Source organism: Haemaphysalis longicornis, unplaced genomic scaffold (assembly GCF_048455015.1).
Source record: "Haemaphysalis longicornis isolate Haplotype H1 unplaced genomic scaffold, Haemaphysalis longicornis Haplotype H1 scaffold_9, whole genome shotgun sequence".
Classification (NCBI taxonomy): Eukaryota; Metazoa; Arthropoda; class Arachnida; order Ixodida; family Ixodidae; genus Haemaphysalis; species Haemaphysalis longicornis.
Genome location: NW_027526460.1, coordinates 13,354,043 through 13,380,022, shown reverse-complemented (window position 1 = coordinate 13,380,022; position 25,980 = coordinate 13,354,043). Strand labels below are relative to the sequence as shown.

Here is a 25,980-nt window from a genome sequence, read left to right as displayed (position 1 = left end):
AGTCCACATAGAACTGCTTAAAAAGAAAGCGAACTGGTTTTAGAGCTAAAAGAAAAGAAAATCAGCAGTAAGACAGTCGTAACCGTAACCCGTAATAACAGGTTCACGAAAACATTTTTCCAGTTTTGCAAGTACGTGAAAGATAGTTGACAAAATGCATTTGACAAGCATGCAAATACACATTTAGAACTTGTGATGTTTAAACAGCGAGTAGGAAATGGACAAATGTGGTGCGATCTGTGCCCACGTTTTTGTCGCTTTCTGGCTTATCAAACGCTTTGTTCACCGAAGATGGTCCTTTGATGAACTAATACGTTTCCGTGTACCGATGGGACCAATTAGCTTTGAACCTGGGCGTCCCTTTAGCTCTTACGGTTGTGCCAAATTTTTTTCGGGGCCAAGCAATGCTGTCTTCATTGCCCATCCTTTTCAACGCGGTCTGCCCTAGAAAACACTGGTATAGCGAATGTGAATGTGAATGTTTTATTTCAGACAACCGAAAAAAATTACAGCGGAGATGTTACCGAGTAAACAACATAATGAACACATAACAAACATCACGGAAGCGGTTGTCCTCGGGGGATGCCGAAAAGGCAAACGAATTACCTGAAAAAGCGACATCCCCTGCCCCCCCTCCCCCCTCTCCCCTTCCCCCCACACAACTAAGAAGCAACGTGACAAAGTACAGAAGTTTCGAGCACAAAAAATATAATACAGAAAACAAACTCCCTTTGATACATAGTTTAGGTAACACAAGTAAAGGTAGAATTTGTATTAAGAATTGGCATTGCAAGTATAAACCAGATCATAAAGTAGAAATAACGAGCGATATTCAACTGTAATATTACGCTTATCTATAACATAGCTTGTTCACTGTAGCTCCAGCAAATACACATCAACTTTCTTTTTGAAAGATTGTACAGAAAGAGAAGACTGTATCAATGTAAGAATAACGGGGTGTTTGTGCAAAAAGTCGGGAATTATGTAGGTTGTCTTTTGCGACCCATAGTTAGTTCGGATTCTTTCTTTGTTGTAGCTCGTATGCCATAGATTGTATTTGTGGTTCTTTGATGCGTATTGTTCCATGAAGGCATCAGTGACTGTTGATAAATGAACAAAGCCATTTTTTTGTTTATGCTGTTTTGAATAGTCAGTATGCTATGCTTGTGAAAGAGTGGGGCAGCGTGGGTTCTAGGTGATTCATTTTCTACTAAACGTACTACCTTCTTTTGGAGTACTAGTAGATTATCTAAATTTACTTTGCCAGTTGTTCCCCACACAAGCGAGCAATATCAGGCGAGAGTGTATTAACGCGAAATACAGCTGATTTTTCAACCACGTGGGAAGAAACTGCTTCAGTTTACAGATGACGCCAATAGAGCGTGACACATCGGTTCGAATTCTATTTATATGAGCGAGCCGAGTATAGATCCCTGTGGTACTCCAAGATTCAGTTTTCCTTGTTTGGATCTTGCGTGCTTGATTTCTGTGTATTGAAAATGGTTACATAAGTAGCTTTTTAATAGATCAGAGCAAATCCCTCTAATTTCCTACATACTTAATTTTTGCAGTAAATGTGGTGCTTTATGGAGTCAAACGCTTTGCCCACTCTCACCAATGCGCATACGTCCGCTGACGGATTCACGCCCAGGCTTCTTATCGACAAGCAACCTGATGAAAAAGTTAGAGTGCGACTAGGACAACGACAACAGAAATACGACGGGACAAGCGGTCCGTCCCGCCGTCTCTCTTTTGTCGTCCTAGTCGCACTCTAACTTTTCCCCCAATATGCATCAACTTGCCCAACAGTGTGACCTACACAAGCAACTTATTTCTGTGGCAAAATTGCCGCGCACACGCATATCCCCCAGCGAAGGAACCCGCGCACTGAATAATGGTTTACAAGCGCGGACGCCGCCAATCACGTATGATGTACGCGCGAAACCGGGAACGAATTCCAGTGATTTGTTGCGCGCACAGCAAGCTCTCTCCTGAGGCATGCGAAGCTCCCTGCAGGATACCTCGCTCTTTCAAAGTGGCCGGCGAGGGCTGCGAGCTTCCACCGAGCCTCGTGTACGACACACTGCTTGCGGTAGCTCGAGAAACACACGCACACAACAAACCGACAAGGAAAGCAAAATGAAATAACCGCGTGAATGGAGCTGATACAAAACACGATGAGACATGGGTGCTCATGCATGGAGCGTACGGCGCGCAGGACGCGGTAGAAGTTTTATAGAGGCCGGGGCCTAGATGCCGCATCTCGCGCCATTAATTTCTCCGGGGGGTTCCACACACCGCCTCTTGAATTTTCGTTTGTCCCCGAGCATTCCCTTAGACGAATTAAGAGCAATTTATATGCTGTGTCAAAACTGTGCGCGAGCGGATATCGCCCGCGCGCATCTGCGGACATAGAAAGAGAGCGGGGTTTACCCGCTGAGAACAACGCTTTATTTCACTCCCCTCCTGCAGCCACCGACTGCCCTGTCGCGCGCGCAGGAAGGGAGGGGGGGGGGTCACCTGGGCGCGCGTAATGGCTGCTCACAGGCGGCGGGTGGTCTGCGGATTCTGTACGGTGTGCGCGACATAGCAGCTCGTGTGTGCGTTAACCCGTTCTACTTGAAATTACGCGCGCTATCACTCACGCCGAATCCAGTGGCGCAAGGCACATGCGCGGCTGTAGGGACGAAAACGCGACACTTACGCGGTACATTGATATTGGGCATCCGTTTCTCCTCCGAAACATAAATTTGCTTTTGCGGCCTTGGATTTTCGCTCTGTGGGCGAAATAAAATTGCTTTTCTGCTCAGAAGCAACCGAACCACCCTCAAAAGAAGAGAAAGATTGATTGATTGATTGATTGATTGATTGATTGATTGATTGATTGATTGATTGATTGATTGATTGATTGATTGATTGATTGATTGATTGATTGATTGATTGATTGATTGATTGATTGATTGTAGAGTTTAATGCGCCGACGCAACGCAGGCGATGAGGCGCGCCGTACTGGAGTGCTCCGGATTAATTTTGACCACCTGGGGATCTTTAACGTGCGCCGAAATCTCGAACACACGGGCGTTTTTGCTTTTCGCCTCCATCAGAAAAGCGGCCACCGCGGCCGGGAATCGAACCCGCGACCTCGTGCTCAGCAGCGCAACGCCTTAGCCCCTGAGCCACCGCGGCGGGCGAGAAAGAAAGAGAAAACACATAAACCTCGAAATGTCTGAGTCACGAACAGCGCAGCAACAGGTCTCCCACCGAGGCTTGCTCGATGGAAATAAACATTACTTGGCGCGTGCAAAAAAAAAAAAAGTGCTCGTCGCGAGAATTCGTTAATTTGTTTTACCTAAAATGAAGGAGTCCGTGTACGGTATGGCTGGAGTCAAATAAGTCTTGCAGAAATAAGCTACCGCAGTAGACTATTTTCGCGAGCTTCCTTTGATTCCAGGCTCTTCACGAGCGAGGCCACATGTGTTCACGTCGATTCGTGCTCCTCGACACGGTAACCCTTACGAAATTTTGCGTGCCCATGGAACATTTGGGGTCCTAACTTATGGCACACTTTTGAGTAGCTGCATTCGAAAAGGTGTCACCGCTATTCTCCGCAACCTTGCGCACAGTTACTTTCATTTTCGTATATTTCGGAGGCTATGGACGACTGTATAGTCTGTATAGTTCTCCTCATGAGTGTTGCCATTTTAAACTACGCTTCCCCGGTCATCTCTCTCTCTCTCTCTCTCTCTCTCTCTCTCTCTCTCTCTCTCTTAGCTTTTTAATCTTTGGTTTTTAGTAGCAAAAATATACGAGCGAGCAATTGAGAAATCGAGACTTGCCGAAGAGGGTGCATAAGCACACCAGGAAAGCGTAGCCAGTACTTGTCATCAAAATTTCCATCGGCTGCGCGTGGCCCGAAACATGTCACCAAAGTTACCCTTGGCTGCATTGGCCAATCCACCCACTCAGGTAGATTGACCAGTGGCGATGACAGCAGCGTCGGAAACTCACAGCCGAAAACCGCATTACACAAAACTGGTTACACAAAACGAAGGTGACACGAAACAACTATGGAAGGTATAAACGTAATTGGAATAGATCGACAAAATATTGTCACACCCAGTAATATCTCCCCGCAAGTTGCTAATGATTTTAACGATTACTTCATTAGAGAGAGACTCCTAATTAAAAAGGAAAACGCAGGGAGGTTCGCCATGAGTCGGATGACTCTGCAAGGAAAGGAGGAGAGGGAAAAAAGGTAGTAGGTGTAGTTAAGAAGAGTAGCAGAAGAGAAAAAAATATAAAAAATGCAGTCCTGCTTCAGGGCAGTGAGTTAAACGTTTCTTGAAATGGTGAGAAGGGTACAACGTCGTAGACACACCAATGTCCTGGAGAAACTCGAATAGTGCAGACAGGGCTTTGCGTTGAGCATAGGGAGAGGGACATGGTCCTAGTAAAAGTCTCAGTGTCATTGGTCCCGGGCGGAGACAATTTTATTCGGTAAACAGCACCGTGATTCAGCCTAAGCAGAGTACTCCAGTAATACACGTTCGACTGTTTCAGTTGAGCCACAATAATCACAAAACGGGCTTGATCTAGTTCGTTGACGCTGCGTTGAGACGGAGCCTATGAAGTAACGTCTACAGTTGGAGGAGTAGACGTTTTGGCAGCCTCATTCTAATGTATGGATCTATGCCATGTAAAAAACCGGGATGGTACTCCGGCAGGAACCATAAACGGTTCCCTCCCGTCAAAGCTAGTGCCTTCGTAATTGTTAAAGGAGTACTGACACCAAATTTTGATACCTAAAAAATGATATAATTGGCTTCAGTAGTTTGTACAGATGCCTCACAGAAATTTTTGCAGCGATCCGAGGCCGGAATCACATCTGAAATCGATTTTGATTGTCCAGCCCGCGAGCTTCCAGAAATCGGCAGCACTAGCGCAATCGCTTTCGGCTTGACGAAACATTGGCCTGCGTGTCTGGCCGGTTCAGGGTGACGTCATATAGTCGTTTTCAGAACCGGAAACGATATCCTGCGCTGCTGTTGTCGGTGGTATTCGTTTGGGCAGGAGACATGGGCGTAGCTGCGTGAGCGATGCTTGTAAACGTTGCGTGTTCGACGTCTTTGCTGTTCAGTTCGTTGCCGGCGCATGGTGTTCGGCCCTGGGGCCGAAAAATGCGCGATGTCGACGGGAACCGCGGCGACGTGGCGGTGCGCGTCGCCGAGCTCGCCCAAGTTGTGCTATGGCAAGCTCGCGGTATGCGAAGTACTGCTCGTGGAAGCCTGTCCGAGCAAATCGACGACGACGCCAAGATCCATTATTTTCCACGCGACGACATGCAGCGCTAAACGTGGACTGAGTTCGTGCGCGCCGGCGGCCGCAAGAACTGTCGCCCAAGCCAGCGGGCTCGGGGTTGGGAACTTAGTATCGTGGCGACTATTTGATCGCTGGTATCTGTACAACTGCGAATGACCATCCCTTACACAACTTTTCACCACACTATCATCCCCTTTTTCGCATATGAAGCTTTATTTTGCCAATAATTTCCGTTCCAGCGATCGGCGACCAAGACATCTGCCGCGGCCTGTTTTGATTCTAGCGCGCAGGTGGCGCCCTCTTTCGGCCGCTCGCCGCACCGTGGTGCCGGCAGTGCTGGGTCGGAGCGCCGAACCTCCGCTTCCGGTCAGCGTAGGCTTACCATCGCGGCAAATATCTGAACGCCACTTTTAAATTCAGCGCTGATAACAACTCCTAGCACAATTTTCAACACACTAACGTCTACTTTCTCGCATGTGGAGCTTCTTTTTCGTGATCAGATTGATTAGAAGAGTGGCGACAAGCTGTTGCTATCACGGTCTGCGCCGGTTCGAGCCGCAGTGATATTAAAAAACGGACGACGGCGAAGACATCGCCGGCCTAATCGCCTGGCCAAATAAAGTTGTTCTGTCTGTCGGGTGGCAGTGACTCATCCGAGTCTGTCGATTCAGACGACATGTCGACTGCGCGGGCGAGTCGCGGACCATGTGAAATCGTAGCAGACGATGCGGCGAACGCATGGAGGAAAGAAAAACGTCCCTGACGTCACGGGTGAGACCGTGACGTAAGGCTGGCCCGCTTGCAGGCTGGCCTTCGAACGGCCATTTTCCCGCGCGGCGACCAAACTTGAAATTGGTTGCAATAAACGTGCTATAATTAATTCTGTGTTGGCGGCTGACGGCTTTCGGTTCGATTTTCGTAATTACTGGGCCAATAGGTATTCTTTACAGCATAAAAACTGAAAGCGAGAAATTTCGTGTCAGTACTCCGTTAAGGCATCAGTGAAGATCTTCTTTCTGTTTCTCATTTGTAGGCCCCTGGGGGCAGCCTCATCCGCTTTCTTATTTTCCATGATTCCACTGTGGCCTGGAATCCACTGGAGGGTTACAAGGTGCCCAGCCAAGTATGCGAGATGATGTAAATACTTCACTTCGCACTAGGCATGTTCGTGAAAGCTGAAACAACTGGCACATTGCAGGACTTGAAGAGCTGCTCTTGAATCGCAGAAGACGTTCCAGTATGCCGACGGCTGGTGTACGATGTATCGACCTCTCTAATCGCGTATAGCTAGACGCTGGTGAAGTCGATCACTGAAGCCGATACGACAATGCTTTGTCAGTTGATGGAATAAAAATTCCGGAGGAACTGCACTCAGGTGTTGCCGATCCATCTATATATAAACGTGAGTCGTTGCCGAATAAGTCCTGTTAGTGTGGGCAAGCGTCATGTAGAGTAGACCAATATGAGGCATATGTTTTTTCCAATCAATTCCAGCTATGAATGATCTTATCCGCAGGGTCGTCAGAGTTAATGTTAGTTCTGGCTTTACCAGGCAATTTCCATTGCAGTTACCTACTGCACATGTACCCAAAACTGTATATGATAACGTCTGTTTTCTTGAAATTTCTATGGAAGATATAAAATCTGTTGTCAGTAGGATGGTAGTAAATAAAGCGGCGGTTCTTGATGTGATCCAGACGCGGGCTATAAGATAAAACATTGATGTCATTGGTCCTTACCTGTGCCACCTGTTCAATCACTCCCTTGAAAATAGCGGTTACCCTTACTTACCGAAAATTGAAAAAGTTGTCCCCATATATAAAGATGGAAATCCACACGAACCAGGTAGTTACAGGACAATATCAGTACTGAGTGCGCTCAACACTCTCTTCGAAAAGCTAATTGCGCAACAGGTTAAGAAATTTCTTAAAGAAAATAATATTATTACACCTCAGCAACACGGTTTTGTAGAAACTATGTCTACTTCAACAGCTGTACTTACTTTATCACATGCTCTTATTGCGCGATGCATCAAAATAACATGGCTGTCGCTGTTTTCTGGACATTAAAAATGCATTTGACATGGTTTGTCATCCGATATTGCTGCAGAAATTAGAAAGTTATGGCATCACAGAGAGCGAGCTCACTTAAATTCTTTCGTAGCTGTCTATCCTTCCGAAAGCAAAGTGTACGTATTTATGGTTTCGTATGGGACGTTAGACAGATAACTTGCGGTGTACCACAGGGCTCCGTTTTGGGTCGCATATTGTTTTCATTTTATATAGACGATCTTCCAAAGGCTCTTCACTCTTCACAATTATAATATATGAAGATGGTGCCGCTCTTGTTGTTACTGGAACATTCCTTCCGGTAATTCCAACCAGAATAATGCGCGGGCTGAAAAATCTTTCTTCTTGGTTTTTTGAAAACCGCTTAACACATAATGCAGACAAAACGAAGTGTGTCCTTTTTCACTCCGGGTACAAGACCACCAACAATTTATTTACACTTACTCTCGGTAGCTAGTTAATACAGCAAGTCTCGTATATCCAATACCTAGTAGTTATTTTTGATTGTCATTTACATTGAAGAGAACAAATTAATAGCGTATACAAGAGACTAGCTTTTGTATGCCACGTGCTCTTTAAGGAGATACGTTATTATCTGTACAATGTACGAAGCTCCCTCTACTATGCCTTCTGTCATTCACATATCAGTTACTGTTGTGGACCTTGGGGGAAACATAAAAGTTGCCTATCGCCTTTACTTGCTATGCAAAAACAGCATTTGACCACGATGACTACTAATTCAGGTCATTCTAGGAGCAACGTTTTCCATGATAATCATGAACTGTCATTTTGGTCCTTGTGCAACAACTAAGTTTCGCTCTTGATCAACAATATAATAAACACCAATTCTCCCCTTCCGTCAAGCCTCTTCGCCTCACCCTCTCGTTGTGCAAGGCAAGCCTCCAATAGCAATTTTAATGTTTTAAAATGCAACAATGTATATAGTGAACGCCTGATCGAGTTCAGTGGAACCAAAATATGGAACAAACTACCTATACAGGTGAAAACAACGAGAAAATTTAAAGTGACAACTAAACAACATTACAAGTCTTGCGAAATTTTATCTAAAACTCTTGTTATGGGAATTTTTTTTTTTCTCATAGCCAAATTTTTCTTCTTGGGTTTATTGTGTGTATCTCGTGAACATGTACAATTACAGTTGTATGATTTGTAGTCTTGTATACATCACAATTTTTCTTCAGCCCTCCACGCTCTGCGCATGAATTGCTTGTAATTTTTATATTGGATCGGCCACCAGCCTTTTCCGCTCTTGGTCCCAACAGTGTTTTGTACATAATTCGTGTTTTATAGAATAAAGTTTCACATTAAAAAAAAGAACATTACCCATGTGACTATGAAGAGGGGATAGACGGCCTCCCGTTAGCCGTGGCTTTATACGCTTTGAGGGCTCAGCTCGTCAACCAGAACCCGCAGCTTGACACGCAGTTAGTTTGACGTTGTTTGGCGCATCGTTAGATTGACCGTCAAGGTCGCCTGACGTTTAGGCTGAATAGGCAGTTGCGATGACAGCAGCCGTGAGTTGCTAAAGGCCGACTCTCGTTGGCAGCAAATAGCAACGTACCCCCTTGCACAATTCAATGAGAAGTAATGCTCGCGCATTCTCTCATTATAAAAGAAAGCCCAGGTGTCCCGTAACTTTCTTGTAAAGCCTCATGTGTGGTGCAGTAATTCATGATATTTACTTTGTTTGACGCAATGAGCGGTCTTGCAGGTGCATTGCAGTGAAGCCTAATCAGAGAAATCTGTTGAAAGGCACCATTATACAAAGACATTATATATTTGAAACAAGACGTGTACGCGGAAAATACTATTAACGCAATAGCGCCATTCGGTGCTTGTGTTTGCCTGCTACGCCCCCCGTAAAAATTGAGCTTGCCTGTCGAACTTCCCGTACACTTCTTACCTCCGTTCGATGTCGCTTACGTAACTCCTACAGAAATATCGCGTAAGCCATGGTGCCTTTCAGTCCGTAGCTTTATAGTTCCGAAACTTTACCTCTTGTTTACTGTCCTCGCCGAATACGTATGAATGGCCTCATGACTTATCGGTTATGTCGTGCCGTAGAGTAAGTTAAGGTGTCTCCACAAAGGCAAGGTACGAAATGTGGCAGAAGCCAAGAAAGATAGTGTCTGTGTGCAATTCGTCAGCTTCGACGGCTGCTGTTGTTTCGCCTAGTTCGAGGCAGAAGGAGAAAGCCAGTGGCGCAAGACTGCGCTGGAGCACTGCGTCACGTGTGCACGCAGTGACAGCCTCAGCGCTCGGGAGGAGGCAGCCGAAGGAGCCTTCCGCAAGGTATGCGAGTGTGCGTGTCAGGCCGCTATCGCTGACCCCGGGGCAACCATGGCAGGCCTCGCGGGGCCCCGTGTGGGTTCGCTACTCGCGCGCGGGGCAAAGCCGAGGGCAAACGGGGCGACGCAAAAGAGGAGAGGAAAAAAAAAAAATCGGCCGCGATTGGCGGATCAGGTGTGCCGATCGGTAGCGGGCTCCCGCCACGGTAGGTCGGAAGTTATGTGCCCGCTTCGTGGGAGGTGCCGACTCGGTTGACGCGTAATGTCCCCACCTCGGTCCCCTCTTTCGGCCCCTTCTTCGCCCCCCCCTCCCCCTCCCGACCACCCACGGCCGCGCCGGACCCAAGTGTCCCCCGCCTGCGCCAGATCTGATCGCTGCTGATCTCCACGCGGGGCTGACCTCCTCCGGCGCTCAGGACGTGAGAGACTGTCGCCAGCCATTCACCTGCGTCTCTCCTGCCCTCTGTCTCGTCTCATGTGGCCTGTGTATGCGCCCGCGGGTCCTGCCAGCTACGGCTCCCGTATTTTTGGAGACTGGAACTCGCCGATGAGGCCCGTCGGTCTGCTCTCCGTGCCCGGAACATTCAAGGGCCGTTATCATAGCTCCTGCTTTCGGTCTTCGTCAGTCCTACGAGGCACCACGTCGAGGAGAACCGCTTTCCCCTCCCCCTTCGTCCGTCCATGTCAAGGCACCAAACCTTGCGGTGCTGCGGCTGTTCCTGCCGCATGCACCAGCCACAGGCGAAACCTGCCTTCGCTCACGCGGCCCCTCCAGCTTCTTCTTGGCGAACTCTGCTCGGTGTTTGTGTAGGTAAAGTGCCGCTGCTGAGGGATCCGACCTTGTTTTGTCTTCTTCTGCTTCTTTTCTTTTTTTTTTTTGAAGTCTCAAAGCAGGTCTCTTGTTCCCACCACAGACGCCGGGGCAGTATATCAAGCCGGTGGAAGTTTTGTGACGTGAGCGGCGGAGAAGCTGGGTGATGGATTGCGTGAACGGCAATAAAGCTGGTCCACGCCTCTGTCCACCCCCCGCCGTGTGGATATCTCTGCTGGCAGAAGAGCGCGGCTTACTGCGGTTCCACTTTAGATAACGGTCGCTGCAATGTCCGCGTGCTCGCCTATTTGCGCTTCTTCACGTGTCGCTTATTCGGACGGCCAATAGCGGGCCGGCTGCTTGCAGAGCAGACAGAAACTTCAGCGTGCAGACCTGCCGCTGTAGGCCTTCGCGTAGCATAGCGCTGTCAAGACGCTTCGCTTTGTCTTTGTGCTTAACCTTATTGTAGATATGCGGCTCACCCTATGTAGTAGATGAACTCGCGTGTATGTTGTGGCTTTTTATTGATATAACGGCCTCGCGTCAGTAGCGGTCCCAAGGGGGGGTGGAGGCTAAGGGAGCAATCGCCCCCCCCCCCCCCCCCCCCCCCCAAAGAGGTCCTCAGCTTCTTATTTTTGGTTTTTTTTAAGCATCCCACTTGTGCGAGGTCGCCAACGTGTTGCGACCGTCAGAAATGCGCGGGCTCGAGCCAGCCGTTGTACCGCCTAAGGGGGGCCAAAAACCGATGTGTCACTGAGGGATTTGTGCGCAAGCGGGTTACATCGCATACGCGCACACGCCTGCATGGCTATCACCTCCTCCGTAGAACTGGTGCAAGGAGGGGAGCGGTTCTTTATTAGCCCCCATCCCCCCTCCCCCCACAGAAAAAAAAAAAAAAACTACTCTCTGGGACCGCTACTGCCTCGCGTAGCTCGGGTAAGCGTGCGTGCCGGAAGCGTTGATTGCACCAACTCTTATTGCCCTCTCTCAAATACAAATTTCCGACCGCTTACGATGTCTTATTTGTTCAAGACACTACGAGAATCATGATAATGCGCTCACCTACATTGTCCGTTTTCGGTTATGTGAATCGTCTTCCTCTCAGCGATTATATTCCTCCTCGCACAAATACAAAAATTAACCCAGCCGAACCCCATTGATTCCGAGTACCCCCCCCTTCTCTCTCTCTCTCTCTCTCTCTCTCTCTCTCTCTCTCTCCACACTAGCGCTATTGAGAACTCCAGATCAACCCGTAGCTTTGGTGCTCATCCCGAATAACTTTACATCCTATAGGCCACTCTTCAGTGCGGCTTTGTAGTATCCATCCCGACCCATAATGATCCTCCGTCCGCAGCTTATAAGAAACATTTTCCTGCCTTCTTAACTGGACCGTATGAAGTCCGCGGGTGCCGCCGGTGATAAAGGTAATATTTTGGTGGTGCAGTGAGCGAACCTCCACCCAGCGTCGCGTTTTCCCACGAGCGCCGTCGAATCAAAGATGTTCCTAATTGCGTCTTGGGCTCGGCCGCTTACAGCGGCGTGGGAAATACCCTGTATCGCCCCCGCACACTGGCGCGTCTTGACCTGCTTGCGGCGGTCGGCGTCAAGTGAACGATACTCGCAACGGTGTGCACGGACACTGTGCAGCGCTCGCTGAGTCATCAGACGCGCTGTTCGCGCCGGCGAGCCAAGGTCAGTGGGACGCTTCGCTTTCTCACGACCCTGGAAAGTGGGCGCTGGTCTATTTTCAGATGCTCCCGAGGAAGCCACCCATTACGCCGGCTTTATCTTTGCGGAGATTTGGAAGTCGTCGGCGCAGATATTAGGCTCGTTTAAGCACTCGTACAATAGAAGTACATAGTGCGGTTACCTGGTATGCCATCCTGTAAGGACGCGTAATGAAGCTCCTGGCGAGCGGGGTTTGGGCCCGTAGATTTGGCATTTGAATCCATCAACCCATTTTACTTCAGACCGGGAGGGCTGAACGCACGCACGCACGCACGCACGCACGCACACACACACACACACACACACACACACCCACGTTCCGAAAGCCACGTGCGTGTCTGTGAAAAGCTGTCTGCTGTATACAGAAATTTCGAGTAGCGGGCTTTACATTTTCTTGGGGGGTGCTTGTGTAGAAAGGCTTGAGGCAGCAAAGAAAGGAAGAGAACTACCCAAACTGCAGTTGGCGATCAGCGAGGACTTTGTTGCTTACTAAGTTCGTTACGCAGCAAAATTTCGGGTAAAAAGAATATGCGGTGTTTTTGGGTCTGCTTACTGCTTTAGGTCTGCTAGGTCTGCTTTAGGTCTGCGTATTGCAAAACCATTAATGACTTCTTTGTGATACTAATAAAAGACTTCTGAGTCGCTACAGCGTGTTTGCGTGTTCGTTATGGGGGTCAACGACACCCAGACTTCAAAGCTTGGCTCTCTTCGCTGCCTTAAACACCTTCTGCGCTTCAGCCTTGTTGACGTACTTGCGTGGTGGACTGTGCTCAGCCGCCGCAGAAACTGGCGGCACACCCAACGTCGAAGCAGCTTCCATCGCAAGGCACGGCGTGATACACTATAACAGCTCCGATGAACACCATTGACGGCTTGCCTTGGCGCGTTAAAGGGTCCATGAAGACGAAATAAAATTTTGTTTAATTTGAAAGGACTATGCTTCAGTACAGCACTCAGTTCCATTCCAGCCATGAAAGACGTTTTTTAACCGAACAAAGAAAATTCAGGAAATATTCAAGAACTTTCAAATTTCGCGCTACAGTGACGTGTTATGAGCAGGAGGGATGTGTTATAGGAAAGCACCAAAATCATAGTTATCAACGTGTTAACAGCACGTTAGCATTCAAGTGATGCAATCAAACGGAACTGGAGACCTCACTACATTCATCCGGTCACGCGTCTTAGCGATGGGTGAGTTCGGCGACCGCCAATCACCTCCCTCGCCACTTTGCGGCAACTTTTCTGTAACGTCATAGAATATTGCCGTAAAGTGGCTAGGAAGTCGCCAGTGCTTCACATGTTTTCTTTAATATATCCATTATTTATACCAAGTTGGCGATAAAATTGGGGTCATTGTTATGAAAGAAAACAGGCATTCTAATCAACCAAACTTGTATTTTGTTTTCACAGCCAGTTTAAGGAGTCACGAGGGGCACATGATAATTGTGAGATTTATTTTTTATTTAGGGGATGGCCCGCGCACGTGGAATTGTATAACCACAGAACGACGGACAACGCTGGAGTGTTCGCCTCATGCAGCACGTACGGCCATCGTCTTAGATTAATTATCTTTCGCAGACGATGTTTAATCTGCAAGGCTCAATGAGTTACACATGTCAAATATTTTTATCTGACACTAAAGATTCCTTACAGGCAATGCGTAAGCTGCTTCGAAATAAAGAAAATTGTTTGCCTCAACAATATACGCACGAAAATGGAGAGAACCATTTCCTTATATTTGCTGTGACGACACTTCTCGAGGAATCGGCTAGGCCCGCAGTCTTCTCTCGCGCAGCGGTATTTAGACAGACTCAGGGCACCTGCCACCGTCCGCCACGTGGCGTCGACTTCGCTGAGCTGCGCTCATATCTCAAGTTGTCCAATTTACAGAACTGACGTGGAAGACGACAGCAATTGCTTTAACAGAACCTCTAGTGGCCGTGGGCTCGTTATTTCGAAGGGAATGAAAATGAGTGGGAATGGGGGATTTATGTATGTGAAGTTAAGCGTTTGCACCCACCATATCCTCTCCTTTTTCGTCCCCGCCCTGTCACCCGTTCGGTATGGTTCAGGTGCTCAACAATTATTTTTCTCTTTTCCGGCTGATGGAAAAATGTCTGCGCAAGGTAGAGCAGAGAAATACACCTTGATATTAACTGTTCGGTTACGGCAATACAGTTAGCTAAAGCCATGCTACCAACTAAATCATATTTCTTTCTTCCGATTCTTATTTGCATTGCGCGCACCGAATGGCGCACCAACCCAAGGCATGTGCCGCCATCTATCGACACCGGCCCGCACTGCCGAAAGGAACGGGGCGAGGCGGTGTTTGTGCGGGTGCCCCCTCGCCAAGACGACTTCAGGAGTGGTTCCTGAGGAGGCGCCAAGGCGGTTCATTCAAGTAACGACCAGGAGCAATTACACGTTGACCGCAGCTTACAGCCGCGTTTGGATTGCACACGCATAGAAGTACCTGCGAATGTCAGGGCCACCCTTCCCCCATTTTCTGTCTTCCGTTTTCCCACGGACTCATCAGGAGCATAAAATGAGGAAGCGAGCGAGCCTTACGAAGCCTCTCGAATCCCTCCGTTCTCACGCTACGCAATGCGGACCTTATTTTTATGCAGGGTCGGATGGCAGTGTTCGTAGCGGGACCCTCCCCCGACTTAAATAGGAACACAGTCGCGTGCGTGCATGGGACCAGATAAAAGGTTACACGGTTGCTCATATGGAATTCGTTCCGATTTGACAGCGCCTGCCGCAGGTCAGCGGCTTACCTGCTGTGGTCTTAGGCGCCGCTAACGCGGTAAAACGGTGCCGGGATTTCGGGTCGCGGCAGTGTTTCATGCTTCACTGCTTCATGCGCGATTCGTGGGAACAGCTTATGAGTGAGGCCGCTCTTTTGTTGCCGAGACCACTTTGTATCGTTTAGCGTGGCCCGGCTACTGAAACTGGCACTTCTCGAGAGCCCATTTTTGGGGTGGGAACTGGTTCATAGGCCAGATCGCACACGTCTTGGCCGGTACTGCAGACTACTAGTGCTGAAAGAGAAAACAATGCAGGGCGTTTGCTGACTTTCCTAAAATGGATAAAGAGGCACTGAAGCGAGCTAATGATGCCCTTCACCAGATCTTCAGCTATGATAGTTCATAGAGCTAGCAAATCGTAATAAGGGCTGAAAATACACAATCGCAGTGATAGATCACCTGTGAAAAGCGTTTTGTTGTGGACTCAACGAAGAAGCACTTCTGCCCGTAGGTAACACTCGATGTGTCACACTTTCGCCGCGCACGAAAATGCTATCAATATATGCCCCTGCGCCTTCACATCTTCATCTAAGACCTATAACTGTCTCGTACAGGTATCTTCCGAGCAATGCATTTTTGTATTGTTGTGGAGCTGCCTTTAAAAGGGGTCGTATACAGCGCTACTTAGGGGTACATGCGGTTTATGTAAATGTAATAAGAGGCCCTGGGGCCGTCATACTTTGATATCAAACTTTTTTCATTTGCCCAAAAATGTCCTCCCAGCAAAGCATTTGTGTACAATAGTGAAGCCAGCTTTAACGGTCTCGTTGCAAGCTTCTCGAGCATGTCATCGCCTCCCACATTTACAATCACCTCGAGTCTAACAATTTCTTTTTCACTAATAAACACGTGTTTGGAAAAGGCTTCTCATGTTACACTCAAGTTTTTGAATTCACGACTGACTTGCACTTAAACATGGATAACGATCTACAAACCGATTGCATTTTTTAGAATACACTAAGGCCTTTGACCACATCGCCCACTGCCGCCTCATCTCTAAATTATCGTCCCTTCAATTAGACTCCCTTACACTATCGTGGTTCCATAATTTCTTATCGTTACGCCAGCAATTTACAATAGTCAATGGCTTCAGCTGCCCCTTCACTGACGTCACATCGGGCGTCCCTCAAGGTAGTGTCCTCGGCCCTTTACTCTTTCTAATTTACAATAATGACTTACCTACTAATATATCGTCTTCCATGCGTCTTTCTGCAGATGATTGCATTATATATTGTCCCATAAGCACTCCTCATATCGCCCTTCAAAATGACCTAAACATAATTTATAACTGGTGTAACACCTGGCAAATGACCCTTAACTTATTCAAGTGTAAAATAATTTCTTTCTCTCGCAAACGAAATAATTCTAACCACACATATTCTCACAATACCACTGACTTGACAAGGGCAACGTCATGCAATACCTATGAGTACACTTAACATCTAATTCGTCATGGTCGTCCTATATAACCATAGTCTGTGCAAAAGCATCGAAATCATTAGATTACCTACGCCGAAACTTGCGTAACACACTTACTGACATCCGTAAATTAGCCTACTTAACTTTCGTTCGTCCACAATTGATTGATTGTAGGGTTTAACGCGCCGACGCAACGCAGGTGATGAGGCGCGCCGTAGTGGAGGGCTCCGGATTAATTTTGACCACCTGGGGATCTTTAACGTGCGCCTAAATCTCGAACACACAGGCGTTTGTTCACAATTAGAGTTTGCTTCATCTGTATGGTCCCCACATCAAGCTTATTTAGTACGAACACTAGAATCAATTCAAAATAGAGGTGCCCGTTTCATTTCTCGGAATTATACCGCCGGACTAGTCAATTCAGCTGTTAGAAACTCCGCCGCTCAATCGCTCTTCTCTGTCTTCTGCACACATAAATAAATTCAGCTATGCCTTCCCCACTGCCTCTGGAAGCACCTGTACGCATGTCAGCACGGCTTCATAATCAATTCAGTTTCAAGCGAATATTTGAAAAAACACGTTCATTCAACTTATCTGCCCTGCCATGTGCCATTTCATTGTGGAATGATCTTCCAAACGCCATCGCCTGCTTATCGAACCGTGATGCAATTCATGAGTGGCTTGCCAGCCATTTTGCTTGAAGCTTATTCGCAGATCCTAATGTTAATGTCATATTGTCAAACTTCCTTTTTTTTTTCTTTCCTTTGTTTAAAATTGATATTGTAGTCTACTTAAAGTGCAATAACACTTGCTCAAAATTGTATAATAATGTTGTCACATAATAAAGTTTTATGCCATTTCACATTGCTTCTGTTTTAATTTTTTACCGCATCGGATGCCAAAATGTTTAAAATACCCTGCATTACCAAATTCATGATGTCTTATGGTTGTTTTATTCTTAGCCCCAATGGAATTTCAACGCACTGCGCTGTGTATTTTTGTTTTATTTTGTTCCCCCCTCACGAAATGCTCTTCATAGCCTGTGAGGTACTGTGAAATGAAATAATAAAAATAAATAATAATAAAGTATAGCGCTTTACGGGGCTACATACGGTATTATAGAGGTATTTAATAAAAGGCCCTTTCGCATGAAAAAAAAAAGCCTTCCCACCAATGCGTTCGTTAATAATAGTGAAGCCAAATCTGAAGGAGCCTGGCGTATAGCAGAGCGGCTTCAGCCTTCATCCGAATATTCCCACTTAAGCTTCTGCAATTCTTTTTTGGTTAGTGGCGACACCCTTCGGCCTGGCCTTTTATGAGTAAGAGGATTTTACTGATTGTACGACATATCCTTGAAAATCAAATTCCCAATTCTATCATCTACACAGAATCTTTGAGTGTTGTTCGCGCATTGTCATCGCATACACCCCCCAAAAACCACATAGTTAATCTTGTATTCAACACTATCATGTCGGTGTATGCGGAGAAGCATCGGCTGCTCCTCTGCTGGGTCCCAGGACACGCTGGGATCGCTGGGAACGAGTTGGCAGACGAGAGGGCCGGTGCTGCTGCACTCAGGAACACTGTAGACATAACAAGCGTACCATATACAGACCTCAAGCCACACATAAGACAACATCTGCGCAGAACATGGCAAACACACTGGAACGAACAGACAGACAACAAACTACATGTAATAAAGCCACACTTGGGACGGTACACAGCTGACTCACACAACAGAAACACAGAAGTCCCTTTGGCTAGGCTACGGATGGGGCACACGCATGCAACTCACTCGTATCTGCTGACGGGATCTCCTAGACCCCAGTGCGGCAGGTGCGGAGAGGCCCTATCCGTAGTGCACATACTAATAACATGCAAGGCACTTCACACCACACGACGCAAACACTTTCCAGAAATCTACAGACAACAAATCCCACTCCACCCATCGCACTTCTTAGGCGATGAACCAATGTTTATTATCAAACGTGTTTTTAATTATCTATCAGAAGTTAAATTTCTGAATCTCATATCGTATCATGCATAATCACAACCTGGCCCTCTACACCAGCCATCCTCATTGTCTTTATTTGTTTTTACTTCTGGAGCTATTCACTTCTAGTATTGACTTTAATATGTGGTAGCTAACCATCTTTTTTTTGGCGCTCTTTGCCCCAGTTGGCCTTGCGCCATTAAAATGCAACCATCATCATCATCATTTCATGTCTCTCGAAGCTGGTAATCGGCGATTTATTTGAGCTCTTTAGGACCTAACAGTACCCACCCCTGACGTAGCCGGGGTCAACCTCGCTTCTTTTCGCGGCTATCTGCCGTTACTCGTGCGCGCCTTAATTAAGGAGCTGAATCAAATAAGGTTTTGTGCAATAGCCGTATACGGCGCAGCTAACCCTTACGAGAATCCGAATTTCGCACAGACGGCGTTTTCAAGCAAAGCTTGTATTTATTTATTTTTTGTACCTCAAATGCCCCGTTTATGGGTATTACATGAGGGGTGGGCTGTTACGCCAATTGAGAAGGTGATCGATGAAATTCTCGAATTTGGGGTGGGGTCGGAGTGGTGCATGGCGTCGGTGGGCCGGATATTCCGTTCTTTGGCTGTTTGCACAAAGAATGAATGCATATGGACTGAAATACGGGCTGCTAGGAAATAAACTGCCTCGCCATGGCTTGTGTGATATGACGTCCGGTGGGCGGGAGAAAAGCAGAGGGAGGAGGCGTGCGTGATAGAATTTATGAAAAAGGCAAAGACAAGAGATTTAATTTTAAAATCCTTTGAAAGAAAAGGATCTATGGCTTTGGGTTTTCATTTCGGTCATTCTCTTTTCATTTTGGCAGAAGTGCTTTCGTTTTCGTTTTGCAATCATTCATTTCGATTTTGGTCGTTTTCGATTTCCCTGAGGTCCAGCTAAGCGCGCATCCCTGTTTCCGTAGGGAAGGGGTTATACTTTTTTTGTGTTTCACCTGCATGAAAATAAACATACGTTGTGCGCAATTAATACACTTCTGGAATAATACTGGAAATTTGATTCTACTTGAATTTGGTTATAACCTATTATATCTGATATGTAAAAAAAAACCTGACTTTTAGCTTCCGAGCAATTTTCTTAGAGCAACGCTTTTTCCCCCTTTTAAAATTGATCCCTAAATGTGCCTGAGCTTTTTCCGAGGCCTTTTTGCGACCTACTGCACATCGACCATGCATTTGTCCCGCACCCTGCTTATAAAAATATTTGGCTACTCTGGTATTGTATTCATGATTAACCAGCGCAAACTAAACGGGACGAAAGAGGAGTAAAAGACACGAGCACTGCGCTCGTGTTGTATACTCCTCTCTCGTACCGTTTAGAGAGAGAGAGAGAGAGAGAGAGAGAGAGAGAGAGAGAGAGAGAGAGAGAGGGAGAAGGCTCTTTATTGGAAAAGCAGAGAGGTTTGCCGGCATTTACAGACGCCTACATGCTTCTCTGCTGTGGGTTGGGGATGGGGGAAGAAAAGGCCCAAGGAATAGCTGGGCAGAAAAGAAAAAGAAAAAACAACTGTCGTGGACTTGGCGTGTTAGCGGACTTACATGCATATTTTTGTTCTGAGCTTGGGCCACATAATTTACAATTTTGAAATTAGGCCAATTTCATCAATTATTTTAGGACCATGGACTCATCCGTCAAAGCAGCGCCAAGCTCTACGTACCGTTTAGTTTGCGCTGGTTAATCATGAATGTATACCAACTAGCCCAGTTTTCGACCTTGTTGCACTCTGGTATTGTATTCGGCTGTGGAAATGAATGAATGAATGAATGAATGAATGAATGAATGGATGAATGAACGAATGAATGAATGAATGAATGAATGAATGAATGAATGAGTCGACTTAAGCAACTCACCGTTTGTAGGGCCACACTGCGCGCCAGTCTCAGCTGCGTTTAGCCATTACCTAATACCGCAGCGCTTGCGATGTTGCCTGTTACGCTTAAGAGAAATTCAGCTCGCACACGGCGCTTATTCACGGTCAATCCTGTTCATATACCACAGACGAAGAACTCATAGTGAACGTGACAATTTTATTCCCTGCCTTGCTTCGCCACGTTGCGAATTATTTGCGTGCAAATGGTGCCCCTGCGCGGACGTGTTTCAAATATGCGAACGCACTAACTTTGCCCTTCACATTCCTTGTCTATCTGGCACCGGTAACAGTAAAAGAAAACAGAAAAAACAAAAATAACAAGAAATGATGCGTGCGGGTATTTCCGCGGAATTACATACGAGGCTGCAACAATGGAAGAGGCTGGACCGTAAATACGTTCGCTCCGTTCCTTTTGTGCTCAGCGCAACGCGTTCTTGTCCGGACGCATCCGCGACCACCGTCTTTCGCCCCCGCGTTGCATTCCTTCCAGCGTGCTTCATTTTTTTTTTCGTTATTTTATTTGTTTTGTTTTCTTCTTACACACTGGTCACTCTGGCTCCCGTCATTTGCCACCCTCTCTTCGCCGTCTTTTTGTTACGCATTGAGCGCGCGTCTTCTAAAAAAAAATTGCTCTGCGTTTACGCAGGTTGGCCCGCAACAATGGGCGCTGTGATTCCGGGGCGGAGTCATGTCTCCGCGCGTGGCCTGTAATCGACGGGGCTGTTCTGTCACCGGCGACATAGCCGCAGGCCATTGTACGGCGTCATCGGCAGAAGTCAGGTTGCCAAGTTTTGACCCTATAGGCGGTCGGCGACGAAGAAACGTCAGAAGGTAGGTCCTTGACCAGCGAATGGATAGACGAAATGAAAGTACCCAAGGAAGGCGCTCCGCAAGGAGGCGCGCTGTTCTCGATGCTGTTGCCGGTGCCGATTCCCCGGGCTCTTGAGGTGGCTTATGCACTGCTCACCGGTTCCTTTGGTGACGTGCACATTCCTGGAACGCCTACAGCGACTCTACGTCGTTGTGTCATGCTCGCAGCCTGCTCGTATCCTGGTGCGGTCTCAGTAACGCTTTCTGTGTGAGCGAGCGCCATTTCACGTGTCTTCTGGATTGTCATCTTCTTTTTCTTGTCCGCCATTACTTTTGTATAGGATACAGCCAGCGCGACACGACTTCTCGCTAAACGCCCTATGTGCGCTCATTTCCCCTTCACACTGCGCGACACCGCGTACGTCCGCATACCAAAGAAACAGCAACAAGAACTACAACAAAGGAGAGGAAAATGCGGAGCGATATGCGCCATAACGGCGGAGTGCGTTCGTGGTCCTCGGCCACAGAAATGCGCAGTTTGTCCCCCACAACACTTTATATTGATTTCAAACAGATGGTGCCAAAGCAGTACGTTCCATCTTTGTGGCTTTGGCGCACAGAATTAGGCGCCCAACGTGACATTATGTCTCGTACCTACAAGCACAGAACGCAACGTGATTTGAAAATTCGTGGCGAAAAAAATATAGCGTCTTATCAAAATATGTGCACTTATGAATAGTGGCAAACGGTAAGGCAAAACTGGGAGGACCGCATATAGCTTGATAGGCTTAATTCCGATATGTTCGCCGGCCCGTCTCTGCTTTTTTATCCGAAACGGAAATTTCAGGGTTGGTGATATCATGGTGGACGTTACGAATCCGTGCTCCTCATTTTGTCCTAATTTAGCCCGAAACACATTAAACTACGGACCTCGAAAAACCAGCCGCAATCCAAGTGGCTGGAGTTGTCTGTGCACCGTCGTGTGGCGTTTGTACTTCTCGACGACATTACTTCTGGGCTGGCCGAGGTGTGTTACCCTGCCAGTGATATCCGGTTCGTGCAAGACAAATTTATCGTTGATTAAATCTATGCCGGCACAGGCCTTTTCAATTTGTTTTGGATTACCGCGGTGTGCGTGGACTATCGCAACTGTTGCTGTGGCCGAGACTATGCCACGCGATCATCGACAATCTGAGAACGAGCATTACACTCTTTTCGCTTTCATTTAAGTGGTCCTAATTTTTTTCGTGCTTTTTTTTTCCAACAGCCGAAATCTTTTTTATTGACATTCATGGGATTCAAGGTGGAACCCCGCTAACCATATCATTTGGAGCACCAGGTAATCGGGCGTTGCCTTTATTTGGGAATAGATGCGTACATCTTTTCTGTCTATCATGATACACGTAATGCAATTTCGCTCTCTACAGCTGCACTTGCTCTGCTGCTTATTATGCAGGTTTCTGTACTTAGGAAACCACACGGGCCTGCAAAAGCGACGCATTGCCTATTGCATTTACATAAAAAATATTCCTTCTTGATATCCCACTTCTTTTATATGTGAGCCTTGTCTAATTATTGTTTAATTTCTTGCTTAATTCTTGTTGTCAATTAGCTGCCTTTGATTCCATACTTGATTTTCAACAGCGCTGGACACTTCCCTTTCAGTTGATGGGGGTGAGAGGCGAATTGTGCGCGGTCGTGTCCGTCCGGTATACGCTGAGAGAATTCCCTACCTGCCGCCGTTCCACCTGTTCCTCAATGGGCAGCGGAGTAGGAATTTCGGGGAGCCGGCCCGCGCAACGTATACACGCAGCATCATAGTGTCCGCGTACAACGTGCACGCACCAACAAAGAGCCTCATATCGACAGCCACCGCCCGAAGTCGTGATGCGCTCCCTTCGCGTTCACGGTCGTTCAGGGATCCGAGAGCTGGGCATCACGACGCGCATTCCTTCGGCCCCCTCGTTTCGTGCGGGCGGCACGCAAGACGAAAGGAGCAGGCACGCACAGGTGATATCGATTCGTGAGAAAATGGAGGAATTCCGCGCGCAGTCGCCGAGATCGCTTAAATGGCCGAACAGCAGAGGTTCAGTGTGGGAACGAGGCATAAATTGCGTGCGCAGGTGCGCTGTCTTTCCGGAGGTGTGTGCGTGTGTAGTGTAAACGCACACACATATGTATACACACATACATACATACATGCATACATACACACATACGACCATGCATACGCACATGCACACACACGTACATACATACATGCATGCATGCATACATACATACGTACGTACGTATGCTCACATACATACATACATACACACATACATACACATACATACCTACATGCATACATACATACATACATACATACATACATACATACATACATACATACATACATACATACATACATACATACATACATACATACATACATACATACATACATACATACATACATACATACATACATACATACATACATACATACATACATACATACATACATACATACATACATACATACATACATACATACATACATACATACATACATACATACATACATACATACATACATACATACATACATACATACATACATACATACATACATACATACATACATACATACATACATACATACATACATACATACATACATACATACATACATACATACATACATACATACATACATACATACATACATACATACATACATACATACATACATACATACATACATACATACATACATACATACATACATACATACATACATACATACATACATACATACATACATACATACATACATACATACATACATACATACATACATACATACATACATACATACATACATACATACATACATACATACATACATACATCCGTACGTAAATACATAAATAACACCACCTCATATCATCAGAGGGTCATTTTGTTGTTTTTCTTTGGTTCAGGTAGTTGATGCCTTGCCTGGATGACACCTTACGTCGGTCTCGTTTAAATATGATGAGAGCTGCAGGGATGCACATACTGTTGAGAACCAGGGTAGCGTGGTCGAAGTGGACCATGGTTGGTGTCGTGCCGGAGCAGTCATGATGATGAAGTTGAAGGAGGAGAAAACTCTATGTACAAGTATTTACATCTCCATCTCAGAGAACAGGCAGTGCGCTCCTGCGCACGAGAGATTAAATAGGCACGTTGGGTCCGTTCCCTTATACCCTTTTTCTCGGCTGACGTCAGGACGCCCCAGTCACAAAATTCATGGCACTGATAGTATCGCCCCCACCCACGCACGCACGCACGCACACACGCACACACACATGCATGCACACACACACACACACACACAGACACACACACACACACACATGCTGAGCACGAGGTCGCGGGTTCGATTCCCGGCCGCGGCGGCCGCTTTTCTGATGGAGGCGAAAAGCAAAAACGCCCGTGTGTACGAGATTTCGGCGCACGTTAAAGATCCCCAGGTGGTCAAAATTAATCCGGAGCCCTCCACTACGACGCGCCTCATCGCCTGCGTCGCGTCGGCGCGTCAAACCCTACAATCAAATCATCCAGTTTAAGGTTGCCTCCACTGGGGCGATCCGCCTGAGGTCGGAGCCCTCTTTGTCCTTTCGATTTCAAAGCTCCGGGAAGACGTCTGTCGGGTGGCTCGTTCAACACATCTTTACCGTCGTCAGACACAACAAAAGGGCATGACAATGATGCGCAGGCACGACTCCGAAGCTTGCCGTGCGGGGCGCCAAGTGTTGCTATTGTCACCACCGCCGCTGGCCAGGGAAGGCACGCGGCCGACGGCAAGCTCTGGTGCCCGACCCGAGAAATGGTTTCCCAACAATACACAATACACACACATGCGCGGGCTTACTCCTCCTTTAAATAGTCCTAATCTAACGTGAATATTGAATGACAGGCCTGAGTACTTCTCCTCATGAGGGACTGACACGGATCATTCAATCGATCAATCATGGGAATAATGATATGTCGACTCTTACGAGAGATAGAGGAGAGTCCTGCCTATTAATCAGTCACAGCCCTTATAAGGAGGAGCAACACGACACCACCACTCATCACGTGACTGGATGGCTAGTGAGGTGATGATGAGAATGCATGGTGATGCGTCAGGATGAAAGTATGCACGTACTCTCGGAAAAAATTATTAACCATATTCTGTTACAGAATGTCATGATTTCAGTTCCTCGCGTAACAGCTGTTTTTAACGCAGCTCGTCTCTTTGCCGCGGCTAAACCTTCCTTCATGTGTCAACAGCATACGACTGCCCTCGTCGCAACCAATCCTCAATTTCAATCAAAATATCAATCCATTCCGTGAACCAAATTTCAATACATAATTCATCTTGAAGCTGACATTCTTATCTTGAGGCTACGTGGTTGAGCCTCCATTTTGTACAACTGTGACCACTTGGTGGCTGATGGTGACGCACACTGTGCATGGCACACAGTCTCAGTCAAGCATTAGCAACTAAACGCTGAATATATTCGCAAAAATGTAAGGCGGCCATAAAGCCATGCAAAGTCTTATCTGCGAAACAAACAATAATTGAGGATTTATTGATGTATGTGTAACAATGCGTAAGCATCTCGTCGGTTTCCCTCGCGAGCTTGAAGTGTGACCCGATGCGCACGCCTTTCCCGGCTTCAGGAATCTGCTAAGCGGCGTTTCTTGCAATTACCTCGTAGACCGTGCTTACCATGCTTAGCGCTGTGAACTTATTGATTGTAGGGTTTAACGCGCCG

At 47.0% G+C, this 25,980-nt stretch overlaps 1 protein-coding gene across 1 annotated transcript in view; it reads left to right on the top strand.

Annotated features, from left to right (window-relative positions):
• LOC144152304 (uncharacterized) overlaps positions 1-25,980 on the top strand; it is a gene marked incomplete in the record, with an annotated part of 411,486 nt that overhangs the window by 331,578 nt on the left and 53,928 nt on the right. The window contains 1 exon segment of the mRNA XM_077683551.1: positions 21,027-21,167. Within this exon segment, the coding sequence (XP_077539677.1) occupies positions 21,069-21,167 (99 nt within the window).